This window comes from Microcaecilia unicolor, chromosome 3 (assembly GCF_901765095.1).
Source record: "Microcaecilia unicolor chromosome 3, aMicUni1.1, whole genome shotgun sequence".
NCBI lineage: Eukaryota > Metazoa > Chordata > Amphibia > Gymnophiona > Siphonopidae > Microcaecilia > Microcaecilia unicolor.
In genome coordinates this window covers 45,371,219-45,390,523 of record NC_044033.1, presented here as the reverse complement: position 1 = coordinate 45,390,523, position 19,305 = coordinate 45,371,219, and the positions used below count along the sequence as shown (strand labels likewise).

Here is a 19,305-nt window from a genome sequence, read left to right as displayed (position 1 = left end):
CCAAGGACCGATCCCTGGGGAACACCAACAGATAAGGGGATGGGGTGGAGGAAGAACCATGAGAGTGAACTTTGAAGGTGCGGTGGGAGAGATAGGAGGAGAACCAGGAGAGGACAGAGCCCTGGAACCCAAATGAGGACAGTGTGGCAAGAAGTAAGTCATGATTGACAGTGTCAAAAGTGACCCATGCAGTCACCTACAAAAACTGCTAGTGTATGCAGCAGCTTAAACACAAACCATGTTCAAAGCAAACAGCCTTTAAAAAACATGCTTCATACCATACCCTACTAATTAGAATATGCTCAACATATAAAACTTGAAAATATACCTTTAAAGGACAGGCAGGGCTTACCAGTACTCACAGCATCCCTTTAGAACCATTAAATGTGAAATCCAAACAGTTACACAAACTACTAGTACCTGCAGCAACTTCAACATAGACTATATTCAAGAGGCAGTGGAGTGCATATTCAGCACCAACAGCCTCTTAAAAAAAGAAATTGCCTCATATCATAATCTGCCAGTTCAAATAACTTCCATCCTTTAAAACTTAATAATTTTCTTTGTTTTTTTAAGAGACAAACAGCAGCATGGACACAAACTGTTCTCAATAAAAACAGCAAACAGAAGCCATGCATGATGGGAAGGTTTAATCTAACACTTCCTGGTGTGCTCTCAAAAATGGGAATGCTATTTAAAACCATTATATGTATAAACCTTATATTTATTTCCTTTTTTTATAGGGGCTGTTTGCATTGAATGTGGTCTGTGTTTAAGCTGCTGCAACCACTAGCAGTTTTTATAGGTACCTGCTTTGGGTATTATTATATTCAATGGCTGTAAGTAATGTTCTCCGAGGACAAGCAGGCTGCTTGTTCTCACGACTGGGTTGACGTCCACGGCAGCCCCCACCAACCGGAACAAAACTTTGCGGGCGGTCCCCCACGCAGGGCATGCCCACCGCGCATGCGCGGCCATCTTCCCACCCATGCGCGACCGTTCCCGCTCAGTCTTTTCCGCGCTGAAGAGAACCGTGTTCGTCTCTCTCTCTGTCAGCCCCGGAAACTGGATCGCGCCCTTGACGCGAGCTTTTTTCTTCGTTTTTCTTTGTTTCTTTTGTTTAAATTAAAAAAAAAAGAAAAACTTTGTTTCCCCTCGTACTTTTAGCGTGGGCGCCTCGTTGCGGCCTTGTGGCCGCGCGGTCGATTTATTTTTCGAGGTGTGAGTTTTACCGCCACCATCGACGACTTTGACTTCGCCGACGCGATTTTTCCGTCGATGTCCTCGAAGGTCCCGAGTGGATTTAAGAAGTGTGGTCGGTGCGGCCAGCATATCTCGCAGACCGACACTCATACTTGGTGCCTCGGGCCGGAGCACGATACTAAGACGTGCACCTTGTGTCTCGGTTTACGTAAACGGACACAGGTGGCGAGGCAAGTTCTTCGGGACCGTCTTTTCGGAACTTGTGCCGGCCCCTCGATGTCGACTTCGACGGCATCAGTGTCGACGGCCGCATCTTCGGTACCGGTACCGATGTCCACGAAATTGTCACATCCGACAATGGATAGTCCCAGGGGGCCTGTATAGCAGGAGGCCTCGAGATAAGTGGAGACCCACTCGATTCCTCAGTGCTCCCAGCGTATCAAGGCCTCTCAGCAGCCATGTGTACCTCTGCTCCCCTCAATGCGTCCCTCTGCTCCCCTCAATGCGTCCCTCGATGTCGACGCCAGCACCAGCCCCAAAATATTTCTCTCTTTGGGCCTCTCGAGCAAGTTGGGTCCTTTTCTTCATATGAAGACAAAGGGCACAACGAGCTGGGCTATAGTTGGGCACAAGGCACTGGATACACCAAGAATGGGTATCTGTACCTGAGATGGTCCGGTTGCACCGAGTATGTTTGAAGCCGCTGGGTGTCTTCGATGACATGGAAGGAAGAACCGCACCGGTGAAATCAAAGGACTCTATTATACCTAATTTGTAAAAAGGGTAGAAACCTGACCGCGCAGCCTAAACCCGGCTGCCGTTGAAAAAGAAAGGAAACTTAAACAAAGGGGAAAAAAAGAACTTGGGAAAATAAAGGACTCTCTTTATAAATGAGAGAAAAAACAAACAACTAAATGTCGAATATCAAAAAAGAGAAGGCTGTTTTCCCGGGTACTAACAAGGAGCACAGAATTAAGTTGCCGCTCCTCATTGTGGAAAAAAAGAAACTGAGGTACGTGCTCGCACAGTGGGCGGGAAATTAGTCTGCGCTTGCTTGGTGCACGCTGCACATGCGCCAGAAGGCTCTGGCAAAGTTTTTCTTTTTGCTATTGCAAATGGCAGTTCCCCAGCCGACACGGACGTCGACCCATGTGTGACTATTTCAGCCTGCTTGTCCTCCAAGAATGTTTTTTTACTTCATGCACCATTAAGCTGCAGAATTTGTTACTGAAGGAGGAGACAAGGCAGTTAGCATATCTAGATTTTGAAAAGGGTTTAGAGAAGGTCCTGAAGAAAGAGTCCATAGACCATTATTTGCTATGTAGGCTTGGGGGGGTGGGGGAACAGCTTTTCTCTGGGTATAAGAAATAGATCTACTCTACAGCATCATGACAGATACTTGTGATCTGTACTGGCCACAACTGGAGACAGGAGGTCAAGCTCAGTGAATCTTTCATCTAAATTAATGTAGCACTTCTTATGTATTTATTAAAAGGCCTTCAATTGTAGATACCTGTTATATAAGTAGTCCAGGCTCTTTATGCAAATCCAGGGTTCAGTGCCACCAGAAGTGAAAGCCTGGAAAGCATGGTTTGCTGCTGGCAACTCAGGGTGTGTCTTGCAGCAAACTAAGGAAGAATGTTGAGGTTTATGTAACTGTGTCTCCTGCTGCCTGGTTATACTTCTTGATGCCATCCTTCTCTTGAATCCATTCACCTCCTGCCATATTGGAGAGGGAGAGTGAGGAGGGGAAACGTAAAGATGCTAGGCTACAAAGTATGAATGGAGACTGATAGATGAGATGGGCTACAAGGATGTAGGGAAGAGAGGGATATGCTTGGTATGGTGGAAACGTGGGAGAGATGAGTGAGAGGAGGATGGCGAGTACAGAGGGTAGAAGTGTGGTAACAAGGAGGCCAGAAAAGGATTGAGACAGGAGAAATGAATCATTAGAATTAGTGATACTGTTGTATGGTATATTTGCTGCATGTTAAGTAGGGATTTTTTTTTCAGGTTTTGTATTTCATAATGTGCCTGGTAGTGGAGAGATTTATGTTGCTATTACTCAGATGACATGAGAATCAGATATGTGTGTGTGTGTGTTTGTATGGTAGCATCATGGATAAATGTGCTAGTTCTGATCAGCACCTGTTGCTAAGAAGAGAAAGGGTTTTTGTAGATGCGGAGTATATTTAAATTTAATTTATAAGAACTGCCATACTGTGTCAAACCAAAGGTCTCAGGATCATGTATACAGTGTAACACATGCAAACATCATCCCCTACTGTAATATGGATAATATTAACATTTTTCTAATGCAGGGGGCATCTACCAGCAGTCTTATGTATTTAACAGAAAAATTCTGAAGATATTTCAGATACTAAGGATTGTGTGCAGTTCTCTCAGGTACCTACCAAGGGCTGTGCACCACTTTCCACCATAGGGATCTTGCTTGTTATTATTTACAATAACATAAGAACATACAGCAGGAAATGTGAGTGATCAAAAACTATTCTCCAATTTCATAATCCTATACAGACAGATTAAAAAAAAAACCCAGAAAGCAATCTTTCCAATAAAACCTCTTTATTCTGTACAATATATATGTAGTAAGAACATATTTAGACATACAAATCATAGCTATATTACTGCTTTTAAAGTGAAGGGCACAGTACCAAAAGCTGCCCCTTCTTAGATGGAAATGAACAGCAAAGGCAGAGGGGGCAGAATGCACCACTCAACATCCTTTCTAGCCTAGAAAACACCTGACAAAATGTAAGGAAAGATTACAGATAGTTGCTCTTTGACCAGTTGCCTGCTGCGACTGTAACCAAGCTTTGATAAGTGTGCTTGTGCTGTGCTCCAATGAGAAGCAGGCAAGTGACAGCATTGTGAAGGACACATGCCTTGCAAGAAATCAATCGACTCAAAAGACACAAAGAACATCTGACTACGTTTCTCAGTAATCACTCAAATTTTGAGAATGTTTTAATCCCATAGCTTGTATTCTTTTCAGTTACTAAGGGTGCTACTGTTGAGCAGATAATAAGATGAGAACCCCTTCATAACCCAGGGTCTCTGGCTTTTCAGTTACTGCAAAGTAAAAGATGTGTGTGCCACGACCTGTTTCACAAGCACACATGAATTAAAATAGATATCAAGATGCTGAAACTTTCAGTCCAGTAAAACAATTAACTAGTTAAAATCCTTCCAGATTTAAAATATAACGTCAAATTTACATTTCCATTTTTTTTTCATCTTTTTAATATTTTGAAATGTTTGTTGCTATCATATGGTGTATAAAACCAGCCATGCTAAGAGGTAAGTCTGGTATGAGGCAGAGTTGCTGGTGTCCTGTGTCTCTGCCCTCACTCCACTAGGGAAGGGCCTACAGCAGTACAAAGGGAACAGCCCAACACTCCCACTGCTCCACATGAACCTAACTAGCCTTATTAGAACAGCTGTGTAGCCTGCAGCACCTGCCCTGTATCTATTTGAGGAAGTTCATGAAGAAAGCTGGAACAGATCATAGTGCTCTGCAGTGGGAAGCTCAGAATGTTTCCTGATACTGAAGAAGAGCACAATGGCAGCAAGCTTTCACTGACATGTATGGACACTTCTGTAACACCAGGTCTCAATGCCTAGCAGCAGCTCAGCCTTCAATGTGGCGTGTGGACTCTACAACTGCGAACAGCTCAGATGCCTCTTGCAGACCCTCAGGCGTCACTAGCATCGGTGCCAATGCCCCGGAGATTTGTCACATGACCTATGCCCTTTGTGACCCCTTCTCTGAAGAGTAGTTTGGCTCCCAGCTTCAGGTATTCAGGATGCTTAATAAAACGGAAGCGGACAACTGCTTTTTCTCCTGTCCGAAGCTTGTCCTAATGGAGACGGAGACAAACGGCCATCATGTTAATTCTTCCAGCCCTCAATTAGCAAACAAAATAGGATAGGCAATGATATATATAGGTATAGGAGGACATCAAGATTGTCACACACACTGAAAATTTATTTTAAAAATGTGTTATTTGCCCACTTGCTATAGATCTAGGTGAGATACAGAAAAAAAACAAATAATTCCCGTATAAAATTTCAAATGAATAATGATGCAAAAACAACTTCATAATTCAAATGCATAAATGTTTTACATTTTTTTTCTGAAATGTATTCAAATCAGACAGTGCTCTCAGATCATTTGGGAATACATTCCATAAATCAGGTGTGAACATTGAAAATGCTCTTGAATTTGTAACCTACTTTCTACCTCTTAGTGAGGGGCCACTGATGTATTCTGTTGAACTGACATATAGCAATGTAGCACAGATAAAAATTGAGGAAAAACTGTGAATAGATTTAAAAATCATTAGCAAAATCTTATATTTAATGCTGAATTCTACTAGCAAAACAATAGAGCTATACCTGACAAGGTGTAATGTGATCAAATTTCAGTTTATCTAACAATACCCTTGCAGCTGAATTTAAAACCATTTGTAATGCCTTAAGGTAGCCCAGCAAACCACTACATTGCCATAGTCAAAACAAGGAAACAAAACAGCTTAAAGTATTATATGGAAATCAAATTCAGATAAGAAAGGATGCAATTAGCACAACGCCCTCAATCATATGGGGCCAGTGGGCCAACTATTTGGGAATGCTGAAGCAGAGAAGTGGTGAGGGAGAGCAGCCCTAGTTTGGAGAAAATCTCTTCCCCCCCCCCCCCCCCCCCCCCCCCCCACAAGGCTCTCAGACTCAATCTTCTGCTTTTTTTGATAGGCCCAAAGGCTTAAGCTGACTTGCTTAAATTGGTGGTGTACCTGAAAATTTGTTGCTGCTATGTGATTAAGGAACCAATTAAGCATATGCTAATTATTTAAAGAGGGATAATGAGTTTCTGAGGCCCCGATGATCAATTCCCCGTGGCTGTTCCAAAATAGCGCCAGAACAGCACAGGGAATTAACTCCCCAATGATAAACATTAATAACATGCAAATTTAGGTGTGTTATTACCGCTGATCACGGGGGGGGGGGGAGGGGGGAAGCGGGAGGATTGTGCTTGGGCATGCACTCGGCACAATCCTCCTGCATTTGACAGGCTGGGCAAACACAGGAGCTAGAGATCTGTAGACCCCCCCTCGGACACACCCAAAGGCAAGGCTCCCACACCACCCCAGACAGTGACAGGGGGGAAAGGGGCTAAAGGTCTGGTGGACCTTTAGGCCCCCTAACCCCAACACAAAAATTAATTCCCTGGTGGCCCAGTGGGCTACATACCCCCACCCACCCTGGTGGTCTTGTGGCCCCTCACCCCTTCCCCGTACCTTGTGGGTAAGTAGTGATGAGTAGGGAGAGCACTCCCTCCTTCCAGCGCTGCCTCCAAAATGGCGGCACCCTGCTCAGTTCATCCTACCACGTAAGGGAGTTGTGTGTCGTGGGGGGGGGAGGGGTTAGGGGGCCTAGAGGTCCAACAGAACTCCAACCCCCCTGTTGCTATCTGGAGGTGGGGGCTTGGAGTGGCACTAGGCCACCAGGGCCTCAGCCAGCCATTGGGAGGTCCTGGGATCTACTGGACCACCAGGACCAACAGCCCGGGCTGCCTCGCGGGGGGGGGGGGGGGGGGGAAAGGGAGGAACAGTCTAAAACCTAATGCCTGCTCCGAGCTAAGTCAAGTCGCTGTTTGGCCTGTAAGATCAGAGAGCACTGGTCTCATCATACGGGCAGAATACTGGGGAGCTACCTTATTTTAAATGAGCTCTGCGGTATTCGCTGTGCACTCATGGGTAAATGAAGCACTAGTGGCCTCTAGTGCCAGCATTTACTTTGATCATCGCACCCCAAATGCATTAACTTTCTCATAGCCATGTAACTGTAAGAAAATTAATGCTAGTGGTGTAGGACAGTGACATGGAAAAGGCTAGCATACTAGCTCTGGATCACTGGTATCACCCTCTTTGGCAACTATTCTAACACAAAAATGGCCACCTAGATGCTGACTGCTTAACTAGAATTGTGAATTCATGAGCACACATTTGGTTAGATTGGGAGCCTGTATGCACATATAGCTATGAATTAATGCATGTACAATCAATTTCCATGCTTAAAAGAAATACTTGCGAACAATGCATGCCTAAAATATAGGTGAAATAAACCCAAGAAAATACCTGAAAACTGAACAAATAATTTTAAACAAGCCTGAACCAAACTGATTTGGCTGTGCACACCCCTATTTATCTCTCTTCAATACACAACAAATTTATTTATTTGCATTTGTATCCCACATTTTCCCACCTATTTGCGGGCTCAGTGTGGCTTACAATACATTGTGAATGATGGAAGTACAATTGGTTGCAAACCTGAAAAGACCCAACATTCCTACTGATCCCCCAAACACAATAATGCTGCGCAGAGCTCCTGAAAATCTACCACCCAATTCCCTGGTTCCCACTCCACAGACAAGAAAACATCGCCTGCTATCTTGCTCGTCATTGACAAAATCATTATCAGTTCCATTCCAGCGCAGGCTCTGTCCATATGCAGAACAAAATGTGAAGCACTGCTGAGCAGGCACCAGTTTAACAGTGATGGGCAAGATGACAGAAGGTAAGCACCTCTCCTGCTGGAGGGAGGGAGAAGTGGGAGGCCTGGAGCCTCAGGCAGCTTGAACAGCCCTGCTACAGGTAGCCCAAGCGTGGACTGTCAACCTCAGAGTGATGGACCGGGGCAGGGTTGATAAAAGAAGCAAAAGTTAGTGTTATATACACATCACCTTCAAGGCAGAAAAAGTAAAAAAAAAAAATCATTAAAAAATATTGCTAAATACTTCAGGACAAAAATTAAAATATCAAAAGCAGTGCTGCCTATCTGAGGCCAGTTGTTATGCTTAGACATTCCACATGCATATGTAGGAGGTATCCCCTCAACTCAATGATATGTCTACACACCAGCCAATGCTAGGAATTAAAAGGAATTTAATACCGATAATATAGGATGACATAGCCACAGGGAGGCCTGCCCCCCTCCCCCCCCCCCACCATTTTGGGTTCAGGCCCCCCCTTCCCCCCCCCCCCAAAAAAAAAAAATTGTAGGACTGTTGCTACGGCAGGGGTCCCCAAGCCCCACCAGCAGAAGAGCTCTGGACACTCTCCAAAGCTCGTGGTTGGCAGCATTTTCCATGGGTCAGTACCATCCTGGGTCCCCCCTCCCCCGTGCGCATACTCAGTTTTTGCACAGGGTGGGGGAGGTCTGGCATGACTGCAGCCCATGGAAAGTACCACCAACTGCTAACTTTAGGGAGTTTCTGGCCACCAGAAAATCTCTTCAGCTGGCGGAGGTTCCCCACTAGCTGAACATGGCAGAAACGAATGTCATCTTTGATAACAAAAGGAGCATAAATCATGTCATCTGCAGAGAGATAATGAACTTCATGCAGCTTAATTTGCACACACGCTGAATATATAAGATTGAACAGCAAGGGCAAAGAAGGTAAAATTATGTATAATCATACCTGATAATTTTCTTTCCATTAATCATAGCTGATCAATCCATAGACTGGTGGGTTGTGTCCATCTACCAGCAGGTGGAGATAGAGAGCAAACTTTTGCCTCCCTATATGTGGTCATGTGCTGCCGGAAACTCCTCAGTATGTCGATATCAAAGCTCCATCCGTAGGACTCAGCACTTAGAGAATTACACCCACGAAGGGACACTCTGCCCAGCTCACCACCGCCGAAACGGGGGAGGGGAATTAACCCAGCTCATCCCCACACAAGTGGGGGAGGGGAATCCGTCCAGCTCATCCCCGCGGAGCGGGGGAGGGACACCACACCCGCCGATGCGGGGGGATCTGGCTTATCCTGCAACCGCAACCGCGGGAGGAGCTGACTGACCCTAACACCGCCGAAGCGGGAGGGGTACAAAGCTGCCCTACAGCCGCACGAAGCGGGAGGGAGTGCCGGCAGAATTTATGTCTCAATCCAGCCCCGTAAAACGGAGGGGAGAGGAATGCAGCAGCTCACTGTAACACAAACTCGTCTCAACTCTTGAAGAATCCAAGTGAAAGAACTTGAACACGAAGTCTTTCTGAAATAACTGAAGACTAAACTTGAACCTGAAATGCAACCAGAATAAAAACAGAACAGATATCTGGGAGGGGCTATGGATTGATCAGCTATGATTAATGGAAAGAAAATTATCAGGTATGATTATACATAATTTTACCTTCCATATCATCAAGCTGATCAATCCATAGACTGGTGGGATGTACCGAAGCAGTACTCACCCAGGGCGGGACATTGAAATCCCTGACCTCAACACTGAAGCTCCAAACCAGGCCTCCGCCCGTGCAGCCACAGTCAAACGGTAATGCTTGGAGAATGTATGAGCCGAAGCCCAAGTTGCCGCCTTGCATATCTCTTCCAAGGAGACGGATCCGGCCTCTGCCATCGAGGCCGCCTGAGCTCTCGTGGAGTGAGCCTTCAGCTGGATAGGCGGCACCTTCCCCGCGGCCACATAAGCCGCTGCAATGGCTTCCTTGACCCATCTTGCCACTGTAGGCTTAGCAGCCTGCAGACCCTTACGAGGACCTGCAAACAGGACAAACAGATGATCCGATTTCCGGAAATCATTGGTCACTTCCAAGTATCTGAAGATGACTCGTCTCACATCCAGATATTTAAGAGCAGAGTACTCCTCTGGGTAGTCCTCCCTACGAAAGGAAGGGAGACAGAGCTGCTGATTCACATGGAAGCGAGAAACAATCTTGGGCAGGAAGGAAGGCACTGTGCGAATAGTCACTCCTGCCTCAGTGAACTGCAGAAAAGGCTCTCGACATGAGAGCGCCTGGAGCTCGGAAACTCTTCTGGCTGAAGTGATAGCCACCAAAAAGACTGCTTTCAACGTCAGGTCTTTCAGAGATGCCCTCGACAAGGGTTCAAAAGGCGGCTTCTGCAATGCTCTTAGCACCAGGTTGAGATTCCACGCAGGCACCACTGAGTGCAGAGGAGGGCGCAGGTGATTAACTCCCTTGAGAAAGCGCACCACATCTGGCTGCGAAGCCAGGGAAGCACCCTTCAGGCGGCCCCTGAAGCAAGCCAGAGCCGCTACCTGGACTTTAAGGGAACTGAGCGACAGGCCTTTCTCCAGACCTTCTTGCAGGAACGCCAACACTGAAGAAATTGGAGCAGTGAAGGGAGAAAGTGAGCCTGCTTCACACCATGCTGCAAAGATACGCCAAACCCTGGCGTAAGCAGTAGAAGTAGAGCGTTTCCTCGCTCTCAGCATAGTGGCGATGACCTTGTCTGAGAAGCCCTTCTTCCTCAGACGCTGCCGCTCAATAGCCAGGCCGTAAGACCAAAGGGAGAGGGATCCTCCATCACCACGGGACCCTGATGTAACCGGCCCTGCTCCACTGACAGCCGCAGAGGATCGTCGACTGAGAGCCTGATCAAGTCCGCATACCAGGGACGTCTGGGCCAATCCGGACCCACCAGGATTACCCTGCCGGGATGCTTTGCCACCCGGTCTAGCACCCTGCCCAACATGGGCCAGGGCGGGAACACATAGAGGAGCTCTTGTGTCGGCCACTGTTGGAGAAGAGCATCTACTCCCAGGGATCGAGGGTCCCGTCCTCTGCTGAAAAAGCGCAGCACTTGGCAATTGGCCGATGACTCCATCAGATCTAGGCTCGGCTGGCCCCAGCGCTTCGTGATGTCCAAGAACGCCTGAGCAGATAGTTGCCACTCTCCGGGCTCCAAGGTATGGCGACTGAGAAAGTCCACCTTGACATTCATGACTCCGGCAATGTGGGCCGCTGAAAGCTGCTCCAGGTTCGCTTCCGCCCACTGGCAAAGACTCATAGCCTCCTTGGCTAGAGGGGCGCTCTTGGTACCTCCCTGGCGGTTGATATAGGCCACAGCCGTGGCATTGTCCGACAGGACCCGTACAGGCTACAACACCAGTACCGGGATGAACTCCAATAACACCAACCGAATGGCTCTGAGTTCCAGGAGGTTGATAGACCACTTGCCTCTGCAGGAGACTAGAGCCCCTGCGCTGTCCTTCCCAAGCAGTGGGCTCCCCAGCCCATCAAAGAGGCGTCTGTCGTGACGACAATCCACTCCGGGGTCACCAGAGGCAATCCTGCAGACAACTTGTCTGTCTGCGTCCACCAGCTCAGCGCCTTGCGCACTGCTGGGTCCACGGGAAGGCGCACAGCATAATCCTCCGACATCGGAGTCCAGCGCAGCAGCAGAGATAGCTGTAGTGGTCTCATATGAGCCCTGGCCCAGGGCACTACTTCCATCGTGGCCGTCATAGAGCCCAACAGCTGCACGTAGTCCCAAGCCCGAATAGGAGAGGCTACTAGGAACTAGTCCACCTGAGCCTGAAGCTTGACAATCCGATTGTCTGGCAGGAACACTCTGCCCACTTGGGTGTCGAATCGAACTCCCAGATACTCCAGGGACTGAGTCGGGCGCAGCTGGCTCTTCTTCCAGTTGATGATCCATCCCAGGGAGCTCACAAGAGCAACTACCCGGTCCATAGCTTTGCCGCACTCTGCATAAGAGGGGGCTCGGATCAACCAGTCGTCCAGATAAGGATGGACTTGTACTCCTTCCTTTAGCAGGAAGGCCGCTATGACCCCCATTACTTTGGAAAAGGTCCGCGGAGCAGTAGCCAACCCGAAAGGGAGGGCTCTGAACTGGAAGTGTCGTCTCAGGACTGTAAAACGCAGAAAGCGTTGGAGAGGAGGCCAGATGGGAATATGCAGGTACGCTTCCTTGATGTCCAAGGAAGCCAAGAACTCTCCTGCCTTCACTGCCGCTATAACAGAGCGGAGAGTCTCCATGCGAAAGTGCCTCACTTTCCAGGCCCGATTGACCCCTTTGAGGTCGAGGATAGGCCGGACAGAACCTCCTTTCTTTGGAACCACAAAGTAAATGGAGTAACGTCCCTTGCCAATCTGATTTTTTGGCACCGGAACGACCGCACCCAGGCGGATCAGGTTGTCCAAGGTCTGCTGCACTGCCACAGCTTGACCGGAGACTTGCAGGGAGAGAGTACAAACCCGTCTCTTAAGGGTTGGCAGAACTCTAGCTTGTAGCCGTCTCTGATGACTTCCAGCACCCACGCGTCTGAAGTTATAGTGGTCCACTCGCCCAGAAACGAGGACAGCCGTCCTCCAATCTGCACTGGGGCGTGGACCAAGGCCCCGTCATTGGGTACGAGACCCTGGGGGAGGACCTGAGGGAGCACCTCCGGGACGGCGGTCTCTGCGAAAGGAATGCTGCTTGGGGGAGAAATTCCTCTTGAAGGAAGAGGGGGCAGAGGAACCCGACTTGCCCGGGCGGTACCGACGGGCTTCCAGCAACCGTCCTCTGGAGGTACCGGGACGAGTACTAGCCCGAGCCCTGACCTCTGGTAACTTCTTGCCCTTAGACGTGCCGAGATCGGTCACGATTTTGTCCAGCTCAACCCCAAAGAGCAGCTTGCCTTTAAAAGGCAATCTAGCCAGGCGGGATTTAGAGGCGTGGTCAGCAGACCAATGTTTCAGCCAAAGCCACCGCCGCGCAGAGACTGTCTGAGCCATGCCTTTAGCTGAGGCTCTCAAGACATCATACAGCAAGTCTGCCAAATAGGCTAAGCCCGATTCCAGGGCCGGCCAATCAGCCCTCAAGGAAAGATCCGAGGGGGAAGCCCGCTGCACCATAGTCAGGCACGCCCTGGCCACATAGGAGCCGCAAACTGAGGCCTGCAAACTTAAAGCAGCTGCCTCAAAGGACGACCTTAAGGCCGCCTCCAATCTTCTGTCTTGGGCGTCCTTTAGGGCCGTGCCACCTTCCACCGGCAACGCCGTTTTCTTAGTCACCGCAGTGATTAAAGAATCCACGGTAGGCCACAGATAGGCCTCACGTTCACTCACAGCCAAAGGATAGAGGCGGGACATAGCCCTAGCCACTTTAAGGCTCGTTTCCGGGACATCCCATTGAGCCGCAATTAAGGTGTGCATGGCATCATGCACGTGGAAGGATCTAGGCGGGCGCTTCGTCCCCAGCATAATGGCAGAGCCAACAGGGGCTGAGGGAGAGACGTCCTCCGGAGAGGAAATCTTCAAAGTGTCCATGGCCTGTAAAAACAGGTTGGGCAAATCCTCTGGGCTAAAAAGCCGCGCTGCAGAGGGGTCATCCGCTCCATCCGAGCGGGGATCTATCTCCTCCAAGGAATCCGCAAAGGACCGTTGGGAGACCTCAGACACGCTGCCCTCATCTACATCGGAGGAGACAAAGTCCTCCAAGGCCTGGAAATCAACCCGAGGGCGTTTACCTCTGGGAACCTCAACCTCTTTATCAGAAGAGGGAGCAGGGGCAGCGTTTTGCATGAGGAAAGCCTGATGCAGCAGCAAAACAAACTCGGGGGAGAAACCCCCCAGACTGTGCACTTCCGCAGCCTGGGCAACAGCCCTAGACGCACTCTCAACCGGCGCTCGCAATAGCGGGGGAGAGACATGCTGCGCATCCAAAATGGCGTCCGCTTGTGCCGTCGCCCAAATTAAGGGCGTTCATGGCATTAATGTCTCCAACCTCAAGGGCGGCCCACGAAGAAGCCGTCCGAGCCGCGTGGCCGGCCAAGATGGCGGAGGCGAGGAGCGGGGGATGGGCGTTTATGGCGGGAAAAAACCGCCACGCCGGAGGAACGACCGGGACATTCATCGGTCACTAAACTGTCACCCATCAAGGGCGAATCAGGTTGTAAAACCCCCGCATCCCCTCTAGAAGCGCTCCAGCGATCCGGGGAGCGACCCTTTGCGCCCTCGTCCTCCGACGCCATATGCCACGAGGAGAAGAATCGGGGAACCCCCTGCCCGCTATAAAAAGGTAAAATTACCTGCTTGCCGCTCCGAGCTGTAACGAACTGGTGTCCCAGTGAGTAGCTGCAATGAACGTTTAAAGAAACGTCGAATTAAACGCCTTTAAAGACGTTTAAAATTTTTTTTTTTTTTTTAAACGGAGCCAGCGGGAGGGGGAGAAAAGGAGGGACCTGGCACCACCAGGTTTGCACTTGCTCAAAAGAGCCCTCAACCCCAGGCCTCAACAAAACCTAAGGATTAGGCTTGGAGGCCTAGCCAGAGCTGCTGCTGTGTGTGACCACCACCTGCTGAGATAGAGAACATACTGAGGAGTTTCCGGCAGCACATGACCACATATAGGGAGGCAAAAGTTTGCTCTCTATCTCCACCTGCTGGTAGATGGACACAACCCACCAGTCTATGGATTGATCAGCTTGATGATATGGAAGCCAACCTTTGAAAAATCTCCTGATCATCTGCGTACCAATCAGAAACAAAGACTTAATCCATATTTGTTATAACTATCCTGTCAAATACGCTGTAAACCAGTGCAGCACCTTAGACCCTATATCCAAGGCCATCAACTGCTCCACTAGGAGCTGGTAAATAATAGAGGCAAAGGATGAAGATATATCTAAAAATAAAATTATACAAACGCTGTTCCAGTCCATAATAGAGTAATAAGGCCGTGTTTCCTCACCATAACTTTTACAGAAACCACATTTCTAGCTATCCAAAGGATGATATAAATCTATAAAACTTTATAATTACTGTAACACCACACATACAATTTCACCAAAAATGACCATATGAACTCGAAAGAGTAAGGTCCAAAGAGCCTTTTTCTTTTTTTCTCTACAGCTTATCTACTGCAATCAGGAGCTAAGGCTGAAGCTATGCACAGAAAAGCACAGGGAGACATGGTTGTGGTTAATGGGTATATGTTGCTGTATGTTAGCATTTCTTTGAAAACCATGTGAAATGTTTTAAAAATACAATTATGGGGGGTGGGGGAGGAGGGCAGAGAAGAGCTAACATCTTAAGCAGCCATCTTGTGTGACATCACATCCCTCACCCAATTGTTTAATTTTTGCATGCTATTTTGGAACTTTACTAGACTTGAAAATAAAGTGGGATATAAATTGTTGAAACAAAAAGATAAATAAGTAGGACAAAAGTTAATTTTGTCCATTATGTCATGTCCTGCTTGCATGCTATTGGTACTTGTATATTTCACTTCAGAAATAAATTTTTAAGAAAACAAGAAAAGGTGGTTCAGGGTATGAGCATCTCCCCCCCCCCCCAAGGGGTATTGAGGAGTGGGTTCTCATCCACTTGGAATTTTTAACATCACTTTGACCAACATTGACTGGTGTGGCAGCTGCTGTATCTGAAAGTCAGGAGTCTTTTGACTTCTATACATGAAGCTCACCTTCTTCGTTTATTTATATATATTTGCATTTACTACTACATAGCATAAACAAGAAAATAAACCAGTACACATTAAGGAAGTTCACCTTCTTAATTTCAGGCTATAGACAGAGAAAAGAAGTCTCCCATATTTTTGTTTGTACATCCAAAGGATTTTGTAGCTGGCACCGTCATGCCATCCTTAGAGGGGCTGAGAAAAAGGAAACTATTCAACATTTCTGCCTTGGGCTCTTCATCCTCCTCAAATGTAAGTAGAATGGACTTAGCCATTATCTTGATGAAATCCACAGAGAGGTCTTCCAGTAGAGACTCACTCTTTTCCTGTGTACAGTACCATTCTGTTCAAAGATTATCTGATCTATATTCTGAAAACCAGGACTGCTCTGGCAGTCAGAAAAATTATTCTGTAGATGTCTGAGTGTGTGCCTAACTAGTAGACAAAGCCTTTGTAAGCACTTCCCTTGGCTGTATTCAGGCCTAAACTTCGACTGCATATCACTGCACTAGTTATGCTTCCTTCCTCATGCACTGGAGATTCCAACTGCCTTAGTTTTTACTAATACCTTAGAATCGATTCTATGCCTCCGCACAATGCCATAGTCTCGAAGATTAGTTGAATATGCATCAATGCAATTGATGTTGTTCCAAGGATCCAATCCAGATACAATGATATGAAAAAGTTACTCTCTCCTGATTTACCCTATTTTTGCATATATGTCACACCGAATGATTTCTGACCTTTAAACAAAATATAATATTAGACAAAGGGAAACTGAGTAAACACAAAACACGGTTTTAAAATGATTATGACATTTATTTAAGGAATAAAGTTATCCAGCCCACATGAAAAAGTAACTGCCCCACTTAAATAATTAGGTTCAGCTGATTTAACACAGCCAGGCTTGATTTAGAGCTTTGGGGGGGGGGGGGGGGGGGGGAGGAACCAAGGCTTCGCTCCTAATAATAGAATTAGAAGAAGGGACTATTGTATAAAGCATACCGATAATTCCCATCCCTATTAAAGGGTATCTTGCCTCTTACCTTGCCATGGAGCTCCTCCACAATGGCTGTCTGCCGCACATTTCCTACATGCACCGTCACCTGGAAACCCTTTCTGAAAGTTGTAGCATGAAAGAGCAGCACAATCTCTGCTTCAAATACTGAACAGATGGTGGGATTCATCTCAGGGCTCACCATCACCATACCCTGCCCAGGAAACAGACAACATTATTATTCCACAGTCTCACAAGCATAATGAAGCTACTCAACTGCTGCAGCTGTTTGCAGAGTTCCACACTGATGGGTGATATAATCTGCAGCCCTACACGGGATACACTCTCCAGCAATTTTGAGAAACCTTAGAGGGTGGCATACCATGCACGTGTGCGCCTTTGCGCCCACTGCCATCACATGGGACTAAGCCAGTCTAATAGTATAGCAAACAGAATACAACTGCAATGGGAAGTGAGCAGCGCAGTGTGGATATTCATCTTGCTGTCCTTGGAGAACACCTGCTACAGATGAGTAACTTTGACAAGCAGGATGAAAATCACTATGCTGATGGGAATTCCTAGCTACCAGGCTGTCTGAAATATATATTAAAAAAAAAAAAGAGAGACGACCTGCAATAAAAGTAAAGCTTAATGGAGAACTGGGAACTGAAATCTTTTTTTTTTGGACAGCCTGAAAAAAAAAAAAAAGGGCCTAGGAGGTTGTAGTTGGATTATCATCTCCAAATAAATTCTGAAGAACTGTCTGACCAAACCGGCTGCTTTGTCAGGAGTCTTGCATTAAGCAGTGGTGAGATGTGAATATGTGGACTGATGAACATGTTGCATCCCTGCAAATCTCCTCTATGGAGGCTGATCTCAGGTGGGCTACCAAAACAGCCATGGCTCAGACACTGTAAGCTCTGACATGACCCTCCAGAGTCAGCCCAGCTGGGACATAAGTAAAAGACATGCAGTCCTTGAGGCAATTGGGCAATATGCATTTACCAGTGGCAGCCCCCATCCCGTTGAGGTCAAAACAAAACGTTTTACTTGCTCCAGATAGGACAAGGCTATTTTGCAGTCCGTTTACACTATGATGGGCATGTGGTCTTGGGAAAAATGATGTCAGAACAATTGTCTGGTCAAGATGGAACTCCAAAATTACTTTGGTAAGGAACTTTGCATGCGTACACAGAATTGCTCTGTTGTGATGAAATCTTGTGCAAAGTGGATCAGCTACTAAGGCCTAAAGCTCACTTCCTCTGCAGGCTGAAGCGACTGCTACTAAACATAACCTTCCAGGTCAGGTACATCAGATGATAGGTGCAGGGGCGTATCTGCGTGGGGCCACAGGGGCCTGGGCCCCCGCAGATTTCGCCCTGGACCCCCCTACCGCCGTTAACCCTCTCCCGCCTACCGTGGTCACCTACCCCCGAGGTCCGCTCCTGCCGGTTTTTTAAAATATTACTTCAGCTGGCGGGGGACCCCAACCCCCGCCAGCCCAGCTGAGGTCTTTAACTTCTTCATCCTCGTGCTGTTAAACCTGCAATGCATCCTTCCAGTTAGACGGAGTTTGACGTCGCAGTTACAACTACATTGAGAAGTACAGAAAGGCAAGACCTCCCTTGCAAAAGTATTACAAAAATATGAAGAAAACTGCTAATAAAAAATAAACATGGAGATCGTTAGAAATATAAAATGGGTAAACCGGCGTTGATTAAAACCAGTTATAATCAAAAACCGGCAAAAGTATGCCAGCTAACACTTTACAGCCGCAAACGCTGAAGAAACAGAAAAAGACCACTAAATATATATATATAGAGAGAGATACCAGTTACTTACCAAGAGAAGGCGCTAAACAGATGTGGAAGCCAAAACAATCACATCAGTTGGAAAAAAAACTGACGAATACGTATCGTATTTTAATACGTATCTCATGCATGTTGATATGCCAGTGCTACGTATCACATACATATGTTAATATATCAGCGCTCCCATATTACACATAAACTGCACAAAATAAAAACGGTCAAATTGAAATCCGGTTAAACCAGATAAAAAAACCGGTTAAAATACTTCTACTCATAAAAGAATAAAAAATGAAAAAAAGCAAGGAGTAGGTGTTTCAACAGTATTGAATGAAGGATAATCACTTTATAGAAAATGTATAAGATCTAAATCTGTAATTAAAAACATTGTGGGTATAATGAATTCATATTGTAAATTTTCCTCTGTTCTTCTCTCAGTAATTGTTTATGTCCCCTCCTCTCTATGACAACTTCAACGTTTTGAACACAAAAAATACTTAATATCAGCAATTGTATGGTTATTATTATACCAGTGTTCAACCAAGGGTGCATTGACAACCTAATGCAACTTCTGTGATCAATAATACGAGTCTTTATGGCACATTTGGAGGGGCATAATTGAACACGAACGCCCATGTGTAAAAACGTCCATCTCCGGAGACGGCTCTGCGAAGAGGCGGAGTGAACCGTAAAATCGAAACGAGATGGCCGTCCATCTTCGGTTTCAATTATACGGTTCGGCCCGCTGAAATCCCATCATTTGTGTCGACTCTAGAGATAGACGACACAAATGGTGAGATTGCTGGACCTAGAGATGGCCGTCCGCGGTTTTCAGCGATAATCGAAACCGCTGCCGGCCATCTCAAAAACGGACCTAATCCAAGCCATTTGGTCGTGGGAGGGGCCAGCATTCGTAGTGCACTGGTCCCCCTGAGATGCCTCCATGCCAGCCTCAAATATCATACCTAGCTCCATGACAGCAGTATGCAGGTCCCCGGAGCAATTTTAGTTTAGTTGCTGCTGTGCGGGA

At 47.1% G+C, this 19,305-nt stretch overlaps 1 protein-coding gene across 1 annotated transcript in view; it reads right to left on the bottom strand.

Moving 5' to 3' along the window:
* Window positions 1-3,772: 3,772 nt before the first annotated feature.
* Window positions 3,773-19,305, bottom strand: part of GTPBP2 (GTP binding protein 2) — a 114,364-nt gene continuing 98,831 nt past the window's right edge. The window contains exons 11-12 of the mRNA XM_030195863.1: window positions 16,517-16,681; window positions 3,773-5,084 (exon numbers count right to left, since the gene is read on the bottom strand). Of these exons, the coding sequence (XP_030051723.1) occupies window positions 4,920-5,084; window positions 16,517-16,681 (330 nt within the window). The 3' untranslated portion in view covers window positions 3,773-4,919. The remainder of the gene's footprint in view (window positions 5,085-16,516; window positions 16,682-19,305) is intronic.